The sequence below is a fragment of the Sphaeramia orbicularis genome, chromosome 19, assembly GCF_902148855.1.
Source record: "Sphaeramia orbicularis chromosome 19, fSphaOr1.1, whole genome shotgun sequence".
Taxonomy (NCBI): Eukaryota; Metazoa; Chordata; class Actinopteri; order Kurtiformes; family Apogonidae; genus Sphaeramia; species Sphaeramia orbicularis.
In genome coordinates, this window is record NC_043975.1 from 33396539 (window position 1) to 33417827 (window position 21289).

General features: G+C 38.7%; 1 protein-coding gene and 1 long non-coding RNA gene across 13 annotated transcripts; both read left to right on the forward strand.

Annotated features, from left to right (window-relative positions):
• Nucleotides 1–1052: 1052 nt before the first annotated feature.
• LOC115439298 (uncharacterized) lies at nt 1053–4860 on the forward strand. Its single transcript, XR_003938244.1, has 3 exons — nt 1053–1200; nt 1962–2066; nt 2979–4860. It is a non-coding gene; the product is annotated as an uncharacterized LOC115439298 (long non-coding RNA).
• Nucleotides 4861–6392: 1532 nt separating this feature from the next.
• On the forward strand, nt 6393–21139 carry LOC115410800 (serine/threonine-protein kinase BRSK2-like). 12 transcript variants are annotated; one of them, XM_030122601.1, is made up of 19 exons: nt 6393–7739; nt 7906–8000; nt 8244–8329; nt 8729–8869; nt 9008–9124; nt 9396–9429; nt 9865–9933; nt 10039–10185; nt 10588–10619; nt 10758–10922; nt 11677–11774; nt 12518–12671; nt 13326–13386; nt 14123–14753; nt 15991–16039; nt 16159–16282; nt 16627–16837; nt 17123–17212; nt 18543–21139. In XM_030122601.1, the coding sequence occupies exons 1-19, from the start codon at nt 7655–7657 to the stop codon at nt 18752–18754; spliced, it is 2601 nt and encodes an 866-aa protein (XP_029978461.1). In that variant the 5' UTR covers nt 6393–7654; the 3' UTR covers nt 18755–21139. The 12 variants fall into 12 exon arrangements, with proteins under 12 accessions (XP_029978461.1, XP_029978464.1, XP_029978462.1 ...); XM_030122604.1 differs by having other exon boundaries at nt 18555–21139; XM_030122602.1 differs by having other exon boundaries at nt 17123–17209; nt 18540–21139.
• Nucleotides 21140–21289: the final 150 nt, after the last annotated feature.

Genomic DNA, 21289 nt, shown 5'->3' on the forward strand with positions numbered 1-21289 from the left:
TAATTTCTACAAGTGTATTTTACAGGGTACCCTAAGTTACAGTAAACCTTTCTCTTTCTAAGGAGGGAAAAATGTTTTTTCTAATAACGTTTAGGTGGGAACAGATTTTACTTAACGAAGACGAGGGGGAAGGTGTTTCCCATCACTACCCAATAGATGTATGTTAAGGTAGGGATAATAATAGAAACATTTATTGCATTTTGTGAAATTTGACAGATTATACAGATGTTTTTTTAATGAGAAAACTATGCTCTTATGCTAAATAAGAGATGAATATTTATATGGTGGAAGCAGTGTAACAATTATCATAATGGGTAGCAACAGGGTAATTATTTTCTGACTGTATAAAGCTGACTACATGTAAATTAAACAGTGTGGTGGATGTGCTTAGCAGATGTTTAAAGATGAATGAGAAAAACAAACTGAGTTGCATTGTAACAGTATTTGTAACTGCACAATCACACTATTTAATGAAACCCAAAATGCTTAGGAGTCTCCTCAACAAGCATTTTTTAAGATTCAAAATTCCACTTGATTTTCTACATATATTCTACATATTCTTCTGGTGTGTTTGAAGCTAATTGTGTTGGGTAGATAAATTCTGCATATTTCAGGTCAAGCCCTTAAGCCAACAAAACAGTGTTAATCCGAATCAGGCATCCGAGTCTCCTTTCAGGAAAAGCCACTCAGCCTGCTCCCCTGTAGTGAGTAGTTAAGATGCATTATGAGGTTTTTTTTTGTAATGCAGATGGTTTGATTAAAAAGGTCAGGTATTTGCATAATCATTAGAAAGACAATGAAACAAAGGGAAGGAGTGAAGGAATTCAGCTAGTTAATGTTCATACTGTAAATCTGACAGAAGGGTAAATTAAACAGAATTAGCAAATAGAGCTGATTTTTTGTCGTGATAAACTGATAAAAAGCCTGAATTAAAATGCTTTGTTAACCAGATTCCCGGATTTCTTCTTCTGTCAAGCTCATTATACAAGGTCACTGTCATGCCTCCTCCCTTCTTCCCTCCCTTCCTCCCTCCCTCCTTCGCTGCCTTTCCTTCCATCTCTGTTACAAATCTGTAACCACTTGACTGCAGCTCTTACATCAGCACACCTCCAGAAACTCCAGCTCTTCTGTCAAAATGCCAGATTCTGTGGAAGCTGTGCCAGCACCATGCCTGGTCATTAAAGAGGATGTTGACAAATGGTGAGTTTGACAAATTATGCTTGAATCATCAACGCTTTGAAGAGCAATTAATGAAATATTTAAAGAGTCAATCACCAAACTTCGCCTCATAGTCTTGAACTGTTTGTGTCCATCATGCGCTTAAGGAAGATTCATTTGTGCTCAATAAAGTCCCTTTCCTCTGGCCATTCACAGTCATCACCTAATGATTCTATGCATGGCATCCAATGTATTCATATTCACTTGTTGTGGGGTCAAAATGTTAGAGCCCAATGGGAAGATCAAAAATCTTATCAGATTTAATGGGTAATACTTTTCACAACTTTCAACAAATCCACTCTAAATCATAAGACTCACTGTAATGACATATGAATTTTGGCTGTAGACAGAAATATGTCTGGAGAGAATAAATAGACCCGTGGTCTTAAATAGGCTTGTAACATGTATGACTTGTTGCTGTGGACTGGGTCATGTTACATACAAGCAACAAGCAACAGACATTACGCCTGCATACAGTAGTGATTAGTGTAAGTGGAGCTGCACTACAGATTACTTATTTTAATGTACATCATAAATACAGATAAAAGCAGCTGTGGTAGTTTGAACTGATATGCTATCAGCCAATGTTATATATAAAGAACATTTCCTGTATATTCCCCATTTTCAGTTAATCTCTCATGTTTATATTTATATTGCACGCCTCATAAAATATGTAGCTCTTGAATTAAAATTCCCTGTTACTTTGCATGGATGGAGATTGTAATTCTTGCTTTGCTTTCCAGTATCCGAGAAAAGGGAGAACAGGGCTGTAAAGATCTAATAGATGCTTTTCAGGCCTGTGTAAAAACCCTGTCTGAGGGATCATGAAATAAGGATCTCAGTAAAATGTAAGTTTAAATATTCATTTACATTAATTTTGTATACACAGATCTACTGTAGCATTATGATCATTGAAAGGTGACTTGATACTAATGTATATATATATATAATAATATATTAGGCACCAAGTGAACATTTAGTCCTACAAAATGATGTGTTGGAAGCAGCAAAATGGGTAAGTGTCAGAATGATGAATGAATTAACAAGGGTTGTTGGATGGATGTTCCTGATTTGCAGTGGTTAGAACCCTACCAAAAGAACAACTAATCAAACATCTGTGTGAGCATATTATTATTACCACCTGCTTAATAGTGTGAAGGGCCCCCTTTTGGGGCCAAAACAATGCTGATCCAAGGCCTGGACTGAACAAAACCTCTGAAGGTGTGCTATGCTATGGTATCTAACACACTGACATCAGCAGCAGATCCTTGAAGTTGTGTAAGCTGTGACGTGGGGCGTTCATGGATCCGGATGCATGAATGTGTGTCCCACAGATGCACAGAGGGGTTAAGATCCGGCTGTCTTTTTGGGGTTTTTTTTGTTTTTAAACCACTTTTGAGGTACTAACCACTGCAGACTGGGAACACATGGAGCTTTGGAGATGCTCTGGTCCACAGGCTCGTTTATGCTACTTCCATCACATCAACTTCAAGGACTAAATATTCACTCAGTAACTAATATATCCCATCCTTTGAAAGATGCTATTGCAACAAAATAATCACCTTTCAGTGGTCATAATGTTATAGCTGACTGGTATGTAATATGAACACAGTTTGGTATCCATCCTTTTTTGCTAATGAAAAAGTGATTTGACCTTTTCGATGTTCCTACCTTTTACATGCATTTCAGTGATTTTAATGAATCATTTTGTCTATAACACTGTGGTTTATAACTTTTCCCACTTCTGATTTTTATCACAGCTTCATTTATATCCTCCATTTTCTCAGCACCTTGAACTGGAACAAACCATCTGAGTGGAGAAGGGGGTCTTTTCTCTAAATGGAATATATCTACTGTGACCACTGTATATTACAAAATTAATTATCAATGATTTGTAAATATGTTGCATACAGATAATATATTTTCTAATAAAGGTGTTCATTTACTATATAAAGTGTGTTAATGTTTTGGTAATTTCAAATGTCTTGACTTACCAGAATGACTGTAAAGAGACACTGCCTGTTGGATCGCCTCTGCCGGTCAAGCTTCTACACATGGTTACTCTTAACAGAGTTAAAGAGAGCCTGTTAATCTCTGCTTAATCCTCACATTACTGCACTAAGCAGTCTCATGTCACTTTTCCAGTCTGAGCTCAGAAAATGAGTGAAGCATCTTGAAATGTTCAAATATTAGACTGAACAAAGGTAGCGGAAGTCCCTTTTTGTAGGATGGATTGTGAGGAAAAAAGGGGATTACATGCAGTCTGGATGTTGCAGTGTGGTGTCTATTTCTGCAGCACAGAGGTCCTGATGCTGCCAGCTGAAGGAGAAGTTCCATCTCTGCTTCAGCAAAATATTATAATGATGTAGGTCTACTTGTCACATATTTTGATCTGAAAATGTCTGTCCGATCAGCATTAACCACAAAGTAGTAGATTGAGTCTCCTTCCTGTTCTATTTCTGCTCCATGGTTGGAGACAAATCCTTCTGGCTGTGTGCAAATCAACCAGCTAGGCGCAGATGAAGATGGGCTTTAGGGAATTATCCACCCACACACAACATTTCAAATTGAGATTTTAGAGATTTTTCAAGGCACTTTACAGATGATACATTCAAATATCCTACTTACCCCTTTCAAACTGGCATCTCTCTCTGTGATTCATTTGAGTTAGTACCCAACACTTGCCTTTCCACTTCTTCATCAAGGAGGTGTAGAGTCACCCTCTTTAAGAGACTTCAGAGGACTGTTCATTCTTGAGGTTTTTCTAATAGATGTTTACTAATATTTGATACACAGCTGAAACGGTTTGTTTCTTGGGAGGACACAGGAAAAGACTTGATTAATAAATCTGTGCATTAACAGCAGCCATTTTTAAGGTTCAAAATTTATTTGTATCATAAACTTGTCACTGCAGATCTAAATGATGAGGGTTTCCTCTTATTGGACTGCATACTGAGTGTAAAAATCAGCTCTTTGATGTAAATCCAACACCAGTGTCTTACACATAACTTAATCATTATCAAACCACTGTCTATTGTGCTGCACTACACTTTATAACAAATGCTCACTCACACACTTACCACTGTATTATGTATGAACATGTAGGATGGTTGTCTCTAAATCAGAGGAAAAAATGCAGGTGTTACTTTTTACTGCCAAGGTGTTGTTAGGCAAACTACCTACTTATATCACCAGCCTCTTATCCTATTGTACTAGTAACTACAGAACTAGATGCCTGTTCAAACTCTTCCTAATGTTCAAAGGGTGCAGTCAGAGTTTGGAAAAACTGCTTTTTCTATTGATGCATGAATTGCAACACATCATTTCAGGTGAAATACTCCCTTCTTTAAAAACCTTTACCCCTTGTAGACTATTGTCAAGAATTCACCCCAATATTAGACTGTTTTTGTAATGAGGTGCTGCTCAACACACTTGTGAATGTGTACATACGGTTGCAGAAAAAATGATTAGACCACCCTTGTTTTCTTCACTTTCTTGTTCATCTTAATGACTGGTACAACAAAAGGTACATTTGTTTGGACAAATATAATAATAACAACAAAAATAGCTCATTAGAGTTTAATTTCAGAGCTGATATCTAACCATTTTCCATGATTTTCTTGATAATAACCAAAATCACTTAAGTTCTTACAACAATATCTTTGGCATTGTACTGCCAAAAACAGCGCTTCTAGGGATTCCATGTTTTCTTTTCTGTCTGTTTTAGTCACATGATACACACAGGAGTTAATACTTGATTGCATAACCATTGTTTTTGATGACTTCTGATTATCTAATAATTTTTTCCACAACTGTATATTACCTTTTTTACCTATGATTCCTGACATTCATGGATCAACTTCAACACCCTTTTTCTATAATAATTTTATTAATTTCATGACATTCTAATGACTTTTGGATCATTTTTGTTCTGTTTGCATTGTTGACTAGAATAACTGATCAACAGCAACATCAATAAAATAATCTACGTTCCTGAGATTGGAAAATTTATTTAATTACTATAATGACAATTATGTCTCATCTCACCAATTTACATCATAGTTATTTTAGATGCTATATTCAAATTAACAATCTCCACTTAATTTAGGACCTGCATCACGGCAACAACACAAATAATTTGTCTTTTCTATAACTGCAAATACATTTAGGCAGTAAGGAGTTAAAGGTATTTTATGTACTGTTATGACATCAGCATGTATATAGACCTTTTTCTCATTTTCTTTAATTCTCTTTAAGAAAGCTACTTAAGTTGCTTTTATGTATTTAGAGTGTTTTACATGTGAAATGCTGCAAATCTGAGTGGGATTCACAGGAAGATCTCAATAGGACATTCCTAAATAAATAAAGAGGGAAAAAAAAAAAAGAAAACATTACCCTGAACCTAACCTAAAAAACAAATTTATCATAAATCAGTATGACTAAATGTGGGCCAAATTTGTGCTTATTTGTAAAACAGACCCTGCAGATAGAAATATGTGCATGTAAATGGAATAATCATAAAACAAATCGGACGTGTTCACCTTCAAACGTGTTGAGAAAACTGTATTATTAATCGGTAGCTTACATTGTCATTTTATCACACAAAGCTCTGAACATTTTATAGATCTCATATCCATCAAAATGAAACTGCAATTGGAACAGCTGGCCAAAATTATTTGCTGTCTTGATGGATGTGTAGACTCATAATAATTAGTTCATATTTCAATATACATCCATGACTTTTATTTGCAGTAGCCCACTTCAACAGTGCATACTCTGTCGCCTCATATATACAGCCAAGATCTTTAATTGGGTTCCCTAAGGCGTGCGTTCAAAGTTACACTCTGGAATTTTTCACCTCACTTCATTAAATCAAAGTGTCAAAATACAGACGCATCAATCCGACATTAGTGATGGTGAAGGCCGGAGTCGCTGCTGCTAAAGTAGCCTGTTCCCTGAACGCCCCATCAGCCGCCTCCGGCCATGTTTACAAATGTATCGGAATAAGGGCGAGGGAGGTGTCCGCAGCACCGCACAGGGAGCACGGAGGGGCCGGTGCTGAGGTGAATGCAGAGATAAGCGTATTTTGAGGAAGACGACCAGGAGGAGGAGGAGGAGGTGAAGGAGGGGGGCGGGGGAGGAGAGGAGAGGCGAGAGGAGAGAGGATGGAGAGGGAGTGGGACCCGGATGCTGATGCGAGTGAGACGAAGGAAGGAAGAGGAGAGAGAAAATATCGATTTACGGCAAGAAAACCGAAGGGAGTATAATACAGGGGGCCTTTACCCTGCGTGAACTATTTTCGGGAGTAAGGAGGAGGATAAGGCAGTCGATATTAGTGCGGGTTTATCTGTGGATACCTCTGTTTTTTTACCTGTGTATCAGCCGGTGAGGGAGGAGGACACGCCAAAGGAGAGAGGAGAAGATGCTGTGATCCGCTACTTGCAGTGATGTAGAGGGGGAGAAACGGGGAGAGACAGGGAGGGGGAGGACTACGCTACGCTAAAACATGGTTCTTTTGCGAGGTGTACGCGTTTCGTGTCGAAATATTGTGAGAATGCGGCGGCCGTCTAGCAAATCGTACCGTTTGTCGATGTCCAGAAACTTCAGGAGGTGTCGGTTTTTTTGACAGGCGGCGCGAGCGAGAGACGGCCGTTGGTCAAGGCGTTTAAGCTAAAGCTAGCCTCGCTGCTGTGTGGGAGAGCGGAGCGGCGGCGAGGCTAAATAAAATAGCATGTTGTTGCACCTGTAATATAGGCCTGACAGACAAAATTTAACAGATATAAGTGTCAGTGCTAAGTCCACTTTACATATTTCACGTTTTGTTGGTATATTCAACCAGCAAATGATATAAATCTTTGCTGCAGATGTGAAAAACCTAGCTTGTTTTTAAGGCTGTGTAACCATACCGTTACTCTGCCTTAATTTTATTGTTAGCTGATATATATAGTTAGTTAACGTCATATATGTGTATATATACGTAACAAGGTGCAAGTTATACAGATAAGCTAATGTACAGAAGCAAAACTTACTGGTTTTGCTTACCTTTTCATGGATATTAGGGTACTGGTATTTAACGCATTAAACAGCCTTGTAACCTACTTGTCATCTCAGTTTCACAGCTTCAAGCTTTGTAGTTAAGTGTTAACATTAGCATCTACCGTGTTGAATTCATAAAGGAAAGAAGTTTTCAGATGAATAATGGTCATTTGTCAACCAGGTGTTGTAATCCAGCACCAGTTGGGACTTGTTATTTCTGAGTTAACCCAGTAACTTCAGTGTAGCAGTGTTACATCAATCTATCTATCACTGAAATTGTTGGGATCATTTGAGTTGATCTCACAGGAACATCTTAGCTCTATAATAACACACTTGCAATTGCAATAATCGCAGTGCCGTAGTAGTAGTAAGTGGTGGATCAGCCTCCAGCAAGAGCAGTATGAGTAAGGAACTGTCTCTCAGTCAGTCAGCTCAATATGTTGGGCCCTATCGACTGGAAAAAACACTGGGGAAGGGGCAGACAGGTGAGTACAGTGAACTACTTTTAATTATGGCATGATGTTATGATAACCAGAGAATAGGAAGATGCTGCAGTTTCCTTTATATAGTAATATGTAGCCTCTTTCAGATGTCTGTCACTGACATTTGCATCTCTATATTCCACTTTTTTTGTACCATTCTGTCTTTCAGGACTCGTCAAACTCGGGGTCCATTGTATTACGGGTCAGAAGGTAGCGATCAAAATAGTCAACAGAGAGAAGCTGTCTGAGTCAGTCCTGATGAAGGTAAAATATAGCACTTTTTATCTATTACTAACCACGATGATGCTAATTCTGTTTATAAAGTTGGCATTCATAACAGCTTCATATTCTCTATATTTACTTTTCTGCATTAACCTACTCTTGATTAACGCTGTTGCTTAATTGTGACACTGACTCGCTTGCGTGTTTTGCTACTTGATTGAATCTTGAGCATCTTTACCTCTTCCTGTGTCTTTTCTGTCCTACCTGTTTCTTCTTTCTAATCAGGTTGAGAGGGAGATTGCCATTCTGAAACTGATCGAGCATCCGCATGTGTTAAAGCTGCATGATGTTTACGAGAATAACAAATATCTGTGAGTTCCCTTTGCATTTAGAACAGCTGCACAACCGAGCTCAGTGCAGTCCGCATTTTGTTTTTGCTGAATACTGAACTTTGGAGTGCAATGGGCGTAGATGTTTCTCTAAGAACTATATTAGTCTACTCTCATCTCTCTTATTCTTGCTTCTCTGTACACTCCCACCAACACTACTAAAACATTTTGATGTAACTTAAGAGAAAATACTTCCAGATGAACTGTTACATTGTTCTAAAATAGTTAATGGAGGAGACAGGCAGGTTGAGTAAAAGTGAACATGACACAGTAAATTTGAAAATTTAGTTGAAGTGTTATTATCCGTGACTTCTTTTATCCCACTTCCCTCTTTTAGAGATGAAGGTTGAAAATCATATTCCTGTCCCATTATGTTGACAGGTATCTGGTATTGGAGCATGTGTCAGGAGGAGAGTTATTTGACTACCTGGTAAAGAAGGGCCGACTGACTCCAAAGGAGGCCAGGAAGTTCTTCAGGCAGATAATTTCTGCTTTGGATTTCTGCCACAGTCACTCCATCTGGTTGGTTTTTGTGTAGTAGCTCTTAAAATAAACTGTTGATAAATGTTAAAGCCACTTATTTATATCAGTGCAGTTACAATTAACTTGTTAAACAGCGCACAAGTGCCAGAGGGCTTATGTTGAAATGTATGTGTGCAGTCACAGAGACTTGAAGCCTGAGAACCTGCTCCTGGATGAGAAGAACAACATCCGTATTGCAGACTTTGGCATGGCATCCCTACAGGTGGGAGACAGCTTGTTAGAGACCAGCTGTGGGTGAGTATTACCTGTGTTTGATTATAATAATATGTGCACTCATTAAAAAAAAAAAAAAAAAAAAAGATTTTATAACCAAACAAAGGGCAGGTGATAATATTCATTTACATTAATTTATTCTTTGCAATACAGTAGCCTACTACAGCTGCCACATTAGCCAAACACATCACACCAACAGATGTGCTGTATATACAATACACACAAATGACTTTTTATTATTCATACATGGTTTTACTCTCATTTGTTTTAACGCATTTTCCTTTCATTGCAGATCACCACATTATGCTTGCCCAGAAGTTATTCGGGTAATATGTCACCATTTTTTTAAAAAAATCCTAAACTTTCTATTGGTAAAAGGTCAGAGTGAAGGTCCTCTCCTTGCTTTGTGCAAACACACAAATATTGTCTCATAATAATAAATAAATAAACTAAATGATAGTGGGGAGAAGACTACTTCCTTTGTTTTGTTTCCATTAAGAGCACTGAGCATACAAGAAGATAATCCAGCTCTATCAAAGAAAAGGCGATTTTCATTGTGTTGTGGACTAAGTCAGACTAAGAGCTGTATTAAAACGGATTAAAAAGTTCCTTTTGACAGATTTCCTGTGAAAGAAATTACGTAGTCTTATATAAGACTTCCATTAGCTGACATAATCTCAGTGGATCTAATCTTATAATGTGGCTCATTTGATTTTGTCACATAGTGGGTGGTGAATTAATTGGCACTCTATCCTGGACAGGGGGAGAAATATGACGGGCGCAGAGCAGATGTGTGGAGCTGTGGGGTTATCCTCTTTGCTCTACTGGTGGTAAGGCCTTTTCACTTCTTTTAAGGGTCTGTCCTTATTCCTGCATTTGTTGTTCTTTCTTCTAATTCAGCCTTCTTTTGTCTCTCTTCTCTTTCCCTCCTATAGGGTGCCCTGCCATTTGACCACGATAACTTACGCCAGCTTCTTGAGAAGGTGAAGAGTGGGGTGTTCCACATGCCCCACTTTATCCCACCGGACTGCCAGTCCCTGCTTAAGGGCATGATTGAAGTCAACCCTGAAAAAAGGCTCACGGTATGGGACTACTCTCACACAGGGATACATATATGTATACAAGGTGTGGCATTCGGATGGTCCCTGATAAATAAAAGGTCTTAAATACAAATAAGCATAATTCAAATAATTTCAAGAGTAGCAAACCTATAATAATTTTGTCTGGTGTTTTTGGAGACAACTTTCCAACTAGATTAATAATGGACTAGTCTGATGCAATATCCCTCTTCAATACTATTTTCTGGTATTTTCTCTAAGGCAATAAACATATCATATAAGACGTTGTGATAATATAAAGAATTTGGAAGTGATGAGGTTTTTTAGGTGCATGTGGTGTGATGTGTTTGCACTGCACAACTCTGTGGCCATCTGTTGACAGACTGTAGAAACTAATGGCCCCATCTGCCCTGTCACCCCTTACAGCTAGAGGCCATTCAGAAACATGCCTGGTATCAGTGAGTATATGTCCACTTTTACATACTTAAATACCTGATTAAAGGCTGAACAAACTACAGATAATCAGTAATGCTTAATTTATTGACTTTACTATGTTTAGGTTGATCTATGGTAACTACTGTGTGTGTGACTCACAGGGGTGGTCGTAATGAGCCATGTCCTGAACAGCCTCCTCCCAGGCGAGTATGCGTGAGGCGAATCTTGTCCCTGACTGAGCTGGATCCAGATGTGTTGGACAGCATGCACTCATTGGGATGTTTCAGAGACAGAGTCAAACTCACACGTGATTTACAATGTGAAGAGTAAGTATTTATTTGACTCATAACAGGAGTGTGTGAGTGTAATGTGTGAGATCACAGATTGACTGACACCAAGGTCACGTTTAGGGACTGAGCCTAAATAGTAGCCCTAACAGAGATTAAAGACAATGACCAGGTCTTCTATATCAAATTGTAAAGAAAATAAGACAATATACTAGTTTATCTTTAAAATTTGCTGATATATGAGAGTTTTGCATTTAGATAGTCCCTTTATACACATATAATACACTTTATATTTATATTCATATACTTCTTAGTTTATCGTGTATTTGCTTATTTGTTTTCTTTTATGTTGTTGTCCTTGTGTTGCCTGGTTGTGTGTAAGTATCCGGAGAAGAGACACACAATACATTTCACTGCATGTTGTACAATGTATGATTGTGTATGTGACAAATAAAGCTCATGTAACTTTGATTTTGATAAATAAGATGTCTAAGAACCACTGACCGCAGAAGGTCCAACCCAGCCCAACTAGGACAGATAGAAAATAAGAATTTGGCCATATGCTTAGATTCTACTGTACTTTCTCCTATATTTCGGTCATAAGATCATGTTTGGCAAAGTTTAGTAAAATGAAGTGAACTCTTCAGCCTGAAAGACATGCGAGTCCATGAATTCAAGGTCCCTGAAAAGTTCCATTCAAGTGAAATGTGCATGGATAAATTAATCAGACTGGTCATACATTCTTCCTCTAATTTAGTCTCTGATTAAATTTTATGTTTCATGTTTTTATCAGAGAAAACCAGGAGAAGATGATCTACTACCTACTGCTGGACAGGAAAGAGCGCTATCCCAGCTATGAGGATGAGGACTTGCCTCCACGTAATGACGTAGGTCAGTCAATAGGGGGCAGGAGGGATCTACTGAAGGGACTCAGCTGCTTTACCCAGCCTTGTTTTTTTGAGTAGGAACTGTACTGCATCCTGTGAACGCAGCGTCATATACAGGTACTCATTTCCTCTGCGAATGACTTTTGGGTTATTTCAGACATTTTAATATTTGCTTTATTGTTGGTTTATGATATTTCTATTAGTCAACAAATCACTTTACCACAAACAATTTAACACCAGAGAATAATTAAAAGCAGTTTGGTTTTATCGATGTTATGATACATAAATGGTGGAATTAGCTGATGCTGAAGCTGAAAATGTATCCAATTATCACAAGATTTCCTTTTACATTGTTTAAAACAGACTTCACAGGACATCTGCAGGATTTCTCTACGGAGGAAAGTAGAGGCCGGCTATTCTGCTTGTGCAAATGAAGCTATGTTTATCACATGACAGATGGTGCACCGAATGAAAGGCTTGTGGAAAAAACACTCAAAACATGATCATACTTTTTCCAGAGCTGCAAAGCAGAAAATAAATGCATAGTGAGAAAGTGACAGAAGGGAGCAGGATGGTGAAGAGGTAGCATTTGTTCCTCCTAACATGACACTCTGATTAATGAACCTCTGACATGACCAACGCTACCAGTGGTTAGGAGCAGCCTGTGTTTCAGTAGTCGTCTCGTTTGTGAATGAAAATGTATCATGTTGGTAAATCCTGTGGTAACTTTATTCCTATGTTCCTCAGCAGACCCTCCTCGAAAGCGTGTAGACTCTCCCATGCTGACACGTCATGGCCGCTGCCGCCCTGAGAGGAAAAGTCTGGAGGTTCTCAGTGTAACTGAACAGGGGTCACCCACCCCACCTCGCAGGGCCCTGGACACAGCTGCACACAGCCAGAGGTATGGTATATTATGCTTACACACATACATTGCATATATTCTGTAAATTACATAAGAATACCAAGAAGTGATTCTCACACAGTTTTCTCTGGATTATATTTATATTTATGTCCACTTCTGTCTGTCTGTTTTGTGACCTTTTGACCTCTTGCAAATGTCAACAATATGAAGACCGTGTACTGCCTTTTATTTATGTCCTAGTCTTTCAATGTCAGATGCAAAACACTTGAGCATCAGTTTCTTTTATCTAGGTTTACTATACTCTCTTTCTAGCTTTCAGAATTAATTATTAACAAATTAAAGTGATATAAATACTGTTGTTGTTATTGGACAAAACTGCTAAATTTGATCATGTCACAGTTCTTATTGCATTAAGGTGTCAGTCTGCACATTCAGGATATTTTTTTCTCACCTGTATCCATTGATGAATGCACAGGGGTATTTGAGTACATGTTTTGTTTTGTTTTGTTTTTTTTGTTTTGTATTGTTTGATTAGTTTGTTTACAATGCTTTATATGTAATACATCTAAATATTTTATGAAGTTAGCTTTCTTAATATTGTTCTTCATTGTTGTATGTCCAGTCATTCCAGACATATTTTGATACTGAACCGTCATGAACTTGACTTGACTTTTGACTTGGTGTCCTTGTCAGGTCTCGCTCAGTTAGTGGAGCATCAACTGGCCTCTCCTCCAGCCCCCTCAGCAGTCCTAGGGTAAGGGCCTGGAGGCCACATTTTAATCAACTCCACGCACTTTTGCTGTCATGATTACCTGCACTGTCTATACGTAATACAAACATGCATAAAAAATAAATAATGCATTTGTTTTTCTCCCTCTTAATGTATGTGAAGTAGCTCCACAGGATAGTAAAATGTTTTTATTTTCACTTACATTTGATATCATGTAATGTAAATCGTCAATATCAGAAATCTTGTCTACATTCAAGTGTTGAATAAAATTCCAAGCGCACTCCATAAACCCTACAAATGATAATTTCTCACCCAACAGAAACATCTGTGACTTTTTTATAGTTTTTTCTTCTTTCTTTATATCACCTATCTTCTACTGTACATTTTGCATGTACTAGTCACGCACGCAACCATTTCAAAACCCTTCTGGTTTAGTCTTGAAAAACTGTATCAATATTATTGCCAGCAATTACTCTAACTCCATCACTGCCACTGTCTTCTGTCACTGCATACTTAAACCTGTCACTACCTGATCACTGCACCCTCACTCACATGAGACATTGTTCCTAACTTTGGTACAAAAAGGACTGTATGTCTAAATTAAAGCACATTTGCATTACACATTTTCACTGCTCACAATATGCACTCTTTTGTCATGAAGCATGATATTCATTTCCATCCTTCTTTCTCCATGTTCCATTCCCTTTCTTTCTTGTTTTCCATCTCTCCAAACCCCCAAACCCTGCAAACCCACCCCCAGTCCTATCAGAGCCCCGTCTTCACTTTCAGCCAATCAGATGTCACCTCTGCCACCGCTACCCCCCTCACAAAGGAGCCCAAACAGGGAAGCACCACCACTCCTCGCTCAGCAAGGGCTCATGAAAAGCCCAAAGCTCCCTCGAATCCAAAGACACAAACCTTGCCCACCAAGGGACCTGCCGACCGCCCCCATCTGCAGCCCATCAAATCCTTGCCTCTGCACAACCCATCCTCCCGCTCACCCTCCCCGTCTCCGCTCCTCTCACCCATCCCCCGTTTCTTCTTCCCTTCGTCCTCTGTCCTAAAGTCAGTGACTAAGAGCTTCTACCCAAATTCTGCCCACTCTGTGCCGCAGGTTACCCCCCAGGGCTCTCCGTTGCCCACACCCTTGGGCACCCCTGTCCACCACCCTCACCACCCCTCCTCCACCCCGCCCTCCTCCTCCTCGTCCTCATCCTCTTCGCGGGCGGAGGGAGGGGGAGGGGTGGGTTCGCTGTCGTTGACACCACCTTCCAGCCCAGGAGGGGGAAGCGGCATGGCAGCCAGCAGCTCTGCCCACTGGAGGACTCGCCTCAATTCTTTTAAGAACAACCTCTTGGGCTCACCACGTTTCCATCGTCGTAAACTGCAAGGTGAGGAGTCATCTACATTTTACAACAGCATTTGCTGTTTCATTGTTATCTTGTTTATTGATACAGTGTAACTATCAACATTATCATGTCTTAATTCTTTGCCCATTTTAACAGTTAGTAAAAAAGTCATATTGCAATTTGAGTCTACTTACTTGATTATCAAGGAAAATACACAGATCATTCATTTTTAGTTTTTACAGGTTTTACTGAATACTTCTCTGATCACTATCACTCTATCCAATATATCACCAAACACTCAAACTTCAAATTTGAGCCCTTTGCAAATTTCCAATTTCCCAGGCTGACACTAAAGCTTGCATTTGTGATTTCATTAATTGTGCAGTTTTGCTATTATGACACATACACTTTATACCTTGCAAATAAAGTGTGTCATAGTTTTTGTTATGTATTTGTATGTTGTTTTTTTGCATGACTTTGTCATTATGTAGGTTTGTGGCTCATTCTACTGTAAGACGTGCAAAGAATCAAAACATTTTAACCTGTTTATACTGGAGGCTTATACAGGGTTTCATACCATAAAACCATATATGATTTTATGTTGAGTAATCAGTATATATGATCTGTTTCAGTTTGTAATTTTTATTATGCAAAATGCAATATATGGTTATAAAAACAGAATTTGCATATATACAGATAACAACTTGGTTACTTACAACTTGATTATTTCCTTTTTAAAGAGAATCTTGATTCTATTTGTAATGGGAATATGTTCTTGAAAATGGATTGGTACTATGTTCATAGTGTTGCAAAGACAGTAAATTGTAGATAAATACTTATTGTGTTCTAACATAAGCACCAGATAATATTAAATATTTAGCTGCATATTCAAGCAGCTGCCTAGTTTTTCCAGTGTATTTTGATGTCACTTTCACAGAATATGATATCTGAGCAATGTTCAAAAATCCATAGTAGTCCTTAGTTTCATTCTCCAACACAGCAGTTGCATTTTCATCCAACTGTGTTGTGAATTTCAACCAAACTTTCAAAAATGCTGCAAAATAAAATGCATATATGCAGTATGTGTGTCTGTGCTGCTGTCATGTAAATAATTAGAGGTTGTTCATCATGGTTCATGGTTTATAGTATAGTAACAAACACTTGAGATAATTATTGAGGAACTAATAGAAATAATTATCAAATCCTCTACAGTGGCAGTGTGTTATTTCTGTTTTTTTTCTCATTAAAATCTGAAATAATATTGAGATATTGCTTTCAGTTCCAACTTCAGAGGACATGTCCAGTTTAACGCCAGAGTCCAGCCCTGAGTAAGTGCACACAAGCATAACGACTTGAGATTTATTATTGCTACTGATTCACACAGTTACCAAAGGCAGTTTATTCTGCTAGTTACTGTTTGGTCATTCACTTTCTGTCTGACTATCAGATTGGCTAAGAAGTCGTGGTTTGGGAACTTCATTGGCTTGGAAAAAGAGGAGCAGATCTTCGTAGTGATCAGAGACAAACCACTGAGTTCTGTCAAAGCTGACATTGTCCACGCCTTCCTGTCTGTAAGTATCCACTGGCCTCTCTCTTTCACACCTCTCACTGTCTCCGCTTGTTTAATAAATGCACGGCTCTCACTCGCAAAGCTGCAAAAAAGTTCACATGCACTCTCATGCTCTAAACACTTCATTTCTGTCATTATTTCAGTTTTCTCTATATTTCTGTTTTGCTCACTCTCAGCATGTTGATGCTTCACTTTACTTTCTGGTTCTTTCACCAATGGCTCACTCTTTCTCTCTTCTCCTCACCCTCACCCTTTGTCTCCCTATACTCACGTCGGTCCCCGTACCTCTCCCGCCTCGTAAGTCTGTCGGTCTCTCTGCTTCTTCTCTGTCTCCCCACCACACAGATCCCGTCGCTCAGTCACAGCGTACTCTCCCAGACCAGCTTCAGAGCCGAGTACAAGTCCTCCGGCGGCCCCTCCGTCTTCCAGAAGCCCGTCAAGTTCCAGGTGGACATTGCCTTCTCCGAAGGCGAGAGGGAGCGAGACAGGGAGAGGACCGAGAGGGAGGGGAGGAGGGAGACAGGAATCTACAGCGTGACGTTCACCCTCATATCAGGCAAGAGGCCAACAAAATGCTTAAATATTATCAGTTTCATTACTTTGGCAACTGGTGACATGTCCAGGGTGTACCCCGCCTTTGCTCACAAGTAGCTGGGATAGGCTCCAGCGACCCCCGTGACCCTAGTGAGGATAAAGCAGGTTCAGATAATGAATGAATGAATGAATTACTTTGGATTCTCTCTATTAATATCCTTTAAGCAGTGTAGTTTTTGATTTGATACTAAGAGACAGGTTAGCAAGAATGTAAAACCTTTGCTCACTTATGTTTGTCTATCTTCAGGTCCGAGTCGCAGGTTCAGACGAGTGGTGGAAACAATTCAAGCTCAGCTTCTCAGCTCCCATGATCAACCCATGGTGCAAGCCCTATCCGGTGAGACTGCTTACACACAAACAAACAGCACTTTATGAAACTGACACGCTACATTTTATCTATAGTACATTTGTTAGTGGCCTGTTAAATTGAAGAATGTGACATTTACAGCTGTTTATTACTTTTCACATTGGTGAAGTGTACTATGTGCTTATGGTGCTTTCACATCTGCTGTGTTTGGTCCAGACTTCAGGGATTTTCAGTTTGATCTAAACTACATGGGAAGTGTCAAAAACCTTGGACCACAGTACAGACCAAAAAGTATTGTTTTCGGCCTGGATTAAATTGAACCAGGGTCTGGTTTGTTTACAGCATCTTTTTTTATTATTATTATTTTAAACAATTACAGGAAGTTACAGAAGGGTATGAATGCAAGTAATCAGAAAAAGAAAAATGAATGCAAGGGAAGTTAAAAATTTGTTTCATTAACTTCATGCTGATGTCAGACATCTCATTCCATGTAGAGGATGATGAGGAATGTAATATGAAACTAATAAAATGTACAGTATAAAAAGAACATGAACCCTAGTTTGGACATTGAGGTGTGAAAACTTCCATTATTGTCTTATAATGTGATATGATTTGCCACACCACCTCCAGTTCTTTCCCAGAGATTTTGCACAAGGTAACAATACTTCCTTAAAAACCAGATCTGCCTACGAACCATAGACTGTCTGGATTGTGTGGATTCAGTAACACCTTATTAAGTGATTGTCTTGTAATAATATAGGCAATACATACAATACATAGAGCACTGAAACAATAAGAGACCATTTGGCTTACTATTTATAGGAGTTTTAGAGTAAAATTAACCTTTTCTTTTACACGTTTATGCTAGAAAATACTTACAGAATCTCACTAAAATTCCAAGCATTAATATTGTCATTTAGAGTGTTAATTTGAAGAAAAAAAAAACGGTCGAACAAAAAATGCAATCTAATAATCTAAAGACAAAAAACAAGTTCATTTCCTCTTTAAACAACTTAATACTATTGTTTTTCCTTAGTAAGACTCCATAAAACAATATTTGGTGAAATAACTATGATTTTTAATCCTAACTGTCATGCATCAGTCTTTCACGTTGCTGTTTGGTGCTCTGTGTCAGTCCTGGTGCATAAATGAAAGCAGCTCAGCATTGTTTGAAGGCTTATGTCCATCTATCATCCTTTTGATCACATTCAAGATGTTTACACTGGGGTTCAGTTCAGATGTGGAAATTTTCTGCACTTTCTTCATTTTTTTTCCCAAAGTTGCATATTTTTATCTCACCCTGAGCCTCTAAGTTTGTTGCACGCATACGTAAGAGTGATTTTCCTGTCCTCGTCTCCTGATCCCTTCCCAGATGAGAAGAATGGACGGCCCCACGGGACCCCCACCCGCCAAAATTCCAGGCGCTCCGAGGGTGGGGGCGACAGGTGCGAATGGGGAGACCGAGCAGATGGCGGAGGCATTGGAGGCAGCGGGGGAGTTCTGCAGCGCAGAGGCTCGGCAAAAGAGAGAACCCGACTGCTATCCTCTAATGGAACCCAATCTCAACCATAGGGGGGAAAGTGCAGCAGGACGCCTGAATCACAGTGGAAAGAAGACAGTATAACCTCATCTACAAGTATCCCTGCAAGCCATGAGCTACTCCTATTCTTCCTTGACTAAGTTATTGAAGGTGCTTGACCATAGCAAGGATTGAGCCTTTTCCCCATCATGCTTTTTTTTTCCAACTCAACATTCTTGGGGTCACCAGGATTCCTACCCTTACATCAGAAAGAAGTTTTAAGGAATCACCCTTTAACGGAAAAAAAAAAAAAAATACATGAATGAGCAGTTTGGTAACATAGATACAGCTTCACAGAACAAACTAGAAATTCCGAAGAGCTAATGTGCATGCCAGTTAGCAAATCAGCCTGCTAAAGGATGCTGACACGATCAGATAGGCTAGTCTACCATATCATCGTTATACAGTATCCGATACCAAAAAGAATTAACAGAAATGGTTCTCAAGATTAGTCTTAACAAATTAACCAGTACCTTATGACTATAAAACAACATGCAATTACCAATTCATACTGAAAGAAATATAGATGTATCTCAGCAAATGAACCCTAAGAGTTAGCGACCTGCTACCACTTCAGTGAGCTAAGGTCCTGATTTTCTCAGGAGAGACAACAGAATGGAAATAAGAATTCCAGCAGTGTGTTCTCCTGAGTTAATGAAAACCAACAAAGTAAGCTAAGTGAATGTGAAAAATTATTTTTTTATTTATTTATTTGTTTGGTTTTAAATATTTCTTTCAAAGATGTCAGTAGCATAGTGATAGTAGAAGCTGAGAACACTTCAGTGTTGGAAAGGAGGCGCTGACCAGTTGCTTTTTTGACAGGCATTCTTTAGATGTTTAATGTTTTGATCCTTTTGTATTTTCTTTTTACTCAGAGACAATATGAAGACATGCAGTTGTGTTTTTGCATTGGACCCGTGTTGCTCTGAGGACAAGTATTTTTGATTTGAACAGATATATGAACATTACTATATGGAAAAAACACTATGCGTGAATAGTTCCATGAACCTCATTACAGCTGTTTGTGCCCAGATTGAATGACAAGAGCATTCCTGGCCTGTGGATTGAACAGAAGCCACCTTTCTCGTTGAGCTTGTCACCTATTGCCATAGTATTTACTTGACTTGGAACAAATAAAAAAGAAGAAAAAAAAAAAGACAGAGAAAAACAATTCTCCGAACATCCATCAATGGAAATTCTCATGATATCAGACTTAATAAGCTTGCGATGTCACTTCCTTGTAGAACAGGACCTCCAATTTGGAAGCAAGCAAAGAGTCTCCTAACCCCATGCGCCTCACGTCAGTGTTCACCAACAGGCCAAGTAGTCCATCACTGCACCCCACGCTCATCACTGAGAGTCGCACCATTCTGCAAGCAGACGTAGCAACTCGGACATGTCATGTATTAATCCAGTACTCTATCAGACTAGTCGATGTTCATCACCAGTCTTCCATACAGCACAATATGCAAGAAAAGTGCAGAATGTTTCCAGAGGGATGCACAGTGCTACAGTTGTGTTTATATTTAGGGTCATTTATTTGCTTTTTTAAAATGTACGTCCACTTCTACATCTACCATCTATTAGCATATTTATTTATCTATTTATTCATGTACCGTATTTCATCTTGTGGTTAATTGTGTTATGTTTTTATTTAAAAACAACCTTTTATGCCATCAGATGTATTTAGGGAAACTGTTTTATTCCATTACACACTACAACTCATTTAAAAAAAAAAAGAATGACAGTGAAAGCAGTACTGGCAAGTGTCTCTGATTTGACTTTTTCTCTCATTTTTTTTTATGTCATGTTTTTTTGTGACAAAGGACGGGTGATATTTGGAGCTGGTATGGAGTTTCACTCAGACTTTCTGACAAGATGTGTGTGACTGACCCTGGAATATTTAATGGATTAACAGAGCCAAACCCTGACAGGCACATAATTTCTCTCTCACACACATTGAATGCTTGCTAATTCGCTTCATCTCTTCTTGCTTTAGGCCTTCCCCATTTTACCCCTGTCTTCACTTGTTGTGTAGCCATCATCAGCACAAGAGAAACTGTACGAAGTTGTTTGCCTCACTGTTTGTACCCACTTTATGATTGCTCACCGTCATCGGTTTCATCTCTCTCATCACCTCCTCACCTTCACTTTCATTGACCCAGCTCTGGCTAAGATTGTAAACTATTCTTCATTCATAAGGGTCAGTAGAATAAGGTGTTTAAAAAAAGAAATGTCTGTATCATAATTTAAATATAAAAAGTGCACTATTATAACTATTGCCTGTGATAAAAAGAAAAATTATGATTGAATTGATGGTTAAAATAAAGAGAGATCCACCTTATTGTTATGGTTACAATAATAAACCTTAAATTCATGTGTGTGTCTATTTAGTTTCTGTGTTAAAATGGTGTCCATTTCACATGGCTATTTCTTTTACCTTGCAAAAATTCCACTTGCATAACATTATTTTGATGAGTAATGTCTTATCAGCCACATAATCCTAATTCTGACTGGGCAAAATTGCA

Bases quoted from the DNA above. Each gene is read 5' to 3' on its own strand.
- LOC115410800 (XM_030122601.1), top strand. From the start codon at position 7,655: ATGAGTAAGGAACTGTCTCTCAGTCAGTCAGCTCAATATGTTGGGCCC. The intron at 12,672-13,325 runs GTATGGTATATT...TGTCCTTGTCAG, and splicing joins ACAGCTGCACACAGCCAGAG to GTCTCGCTCAGTTAGTGGAG. The intron at 16,838-17,122 runs GCAAGAGGCCAA...GTCTATCTTCAG, and splicing joins GACGTTCACCCTCATATCAG to GTCCGAGTCGCAGGTTCAGA.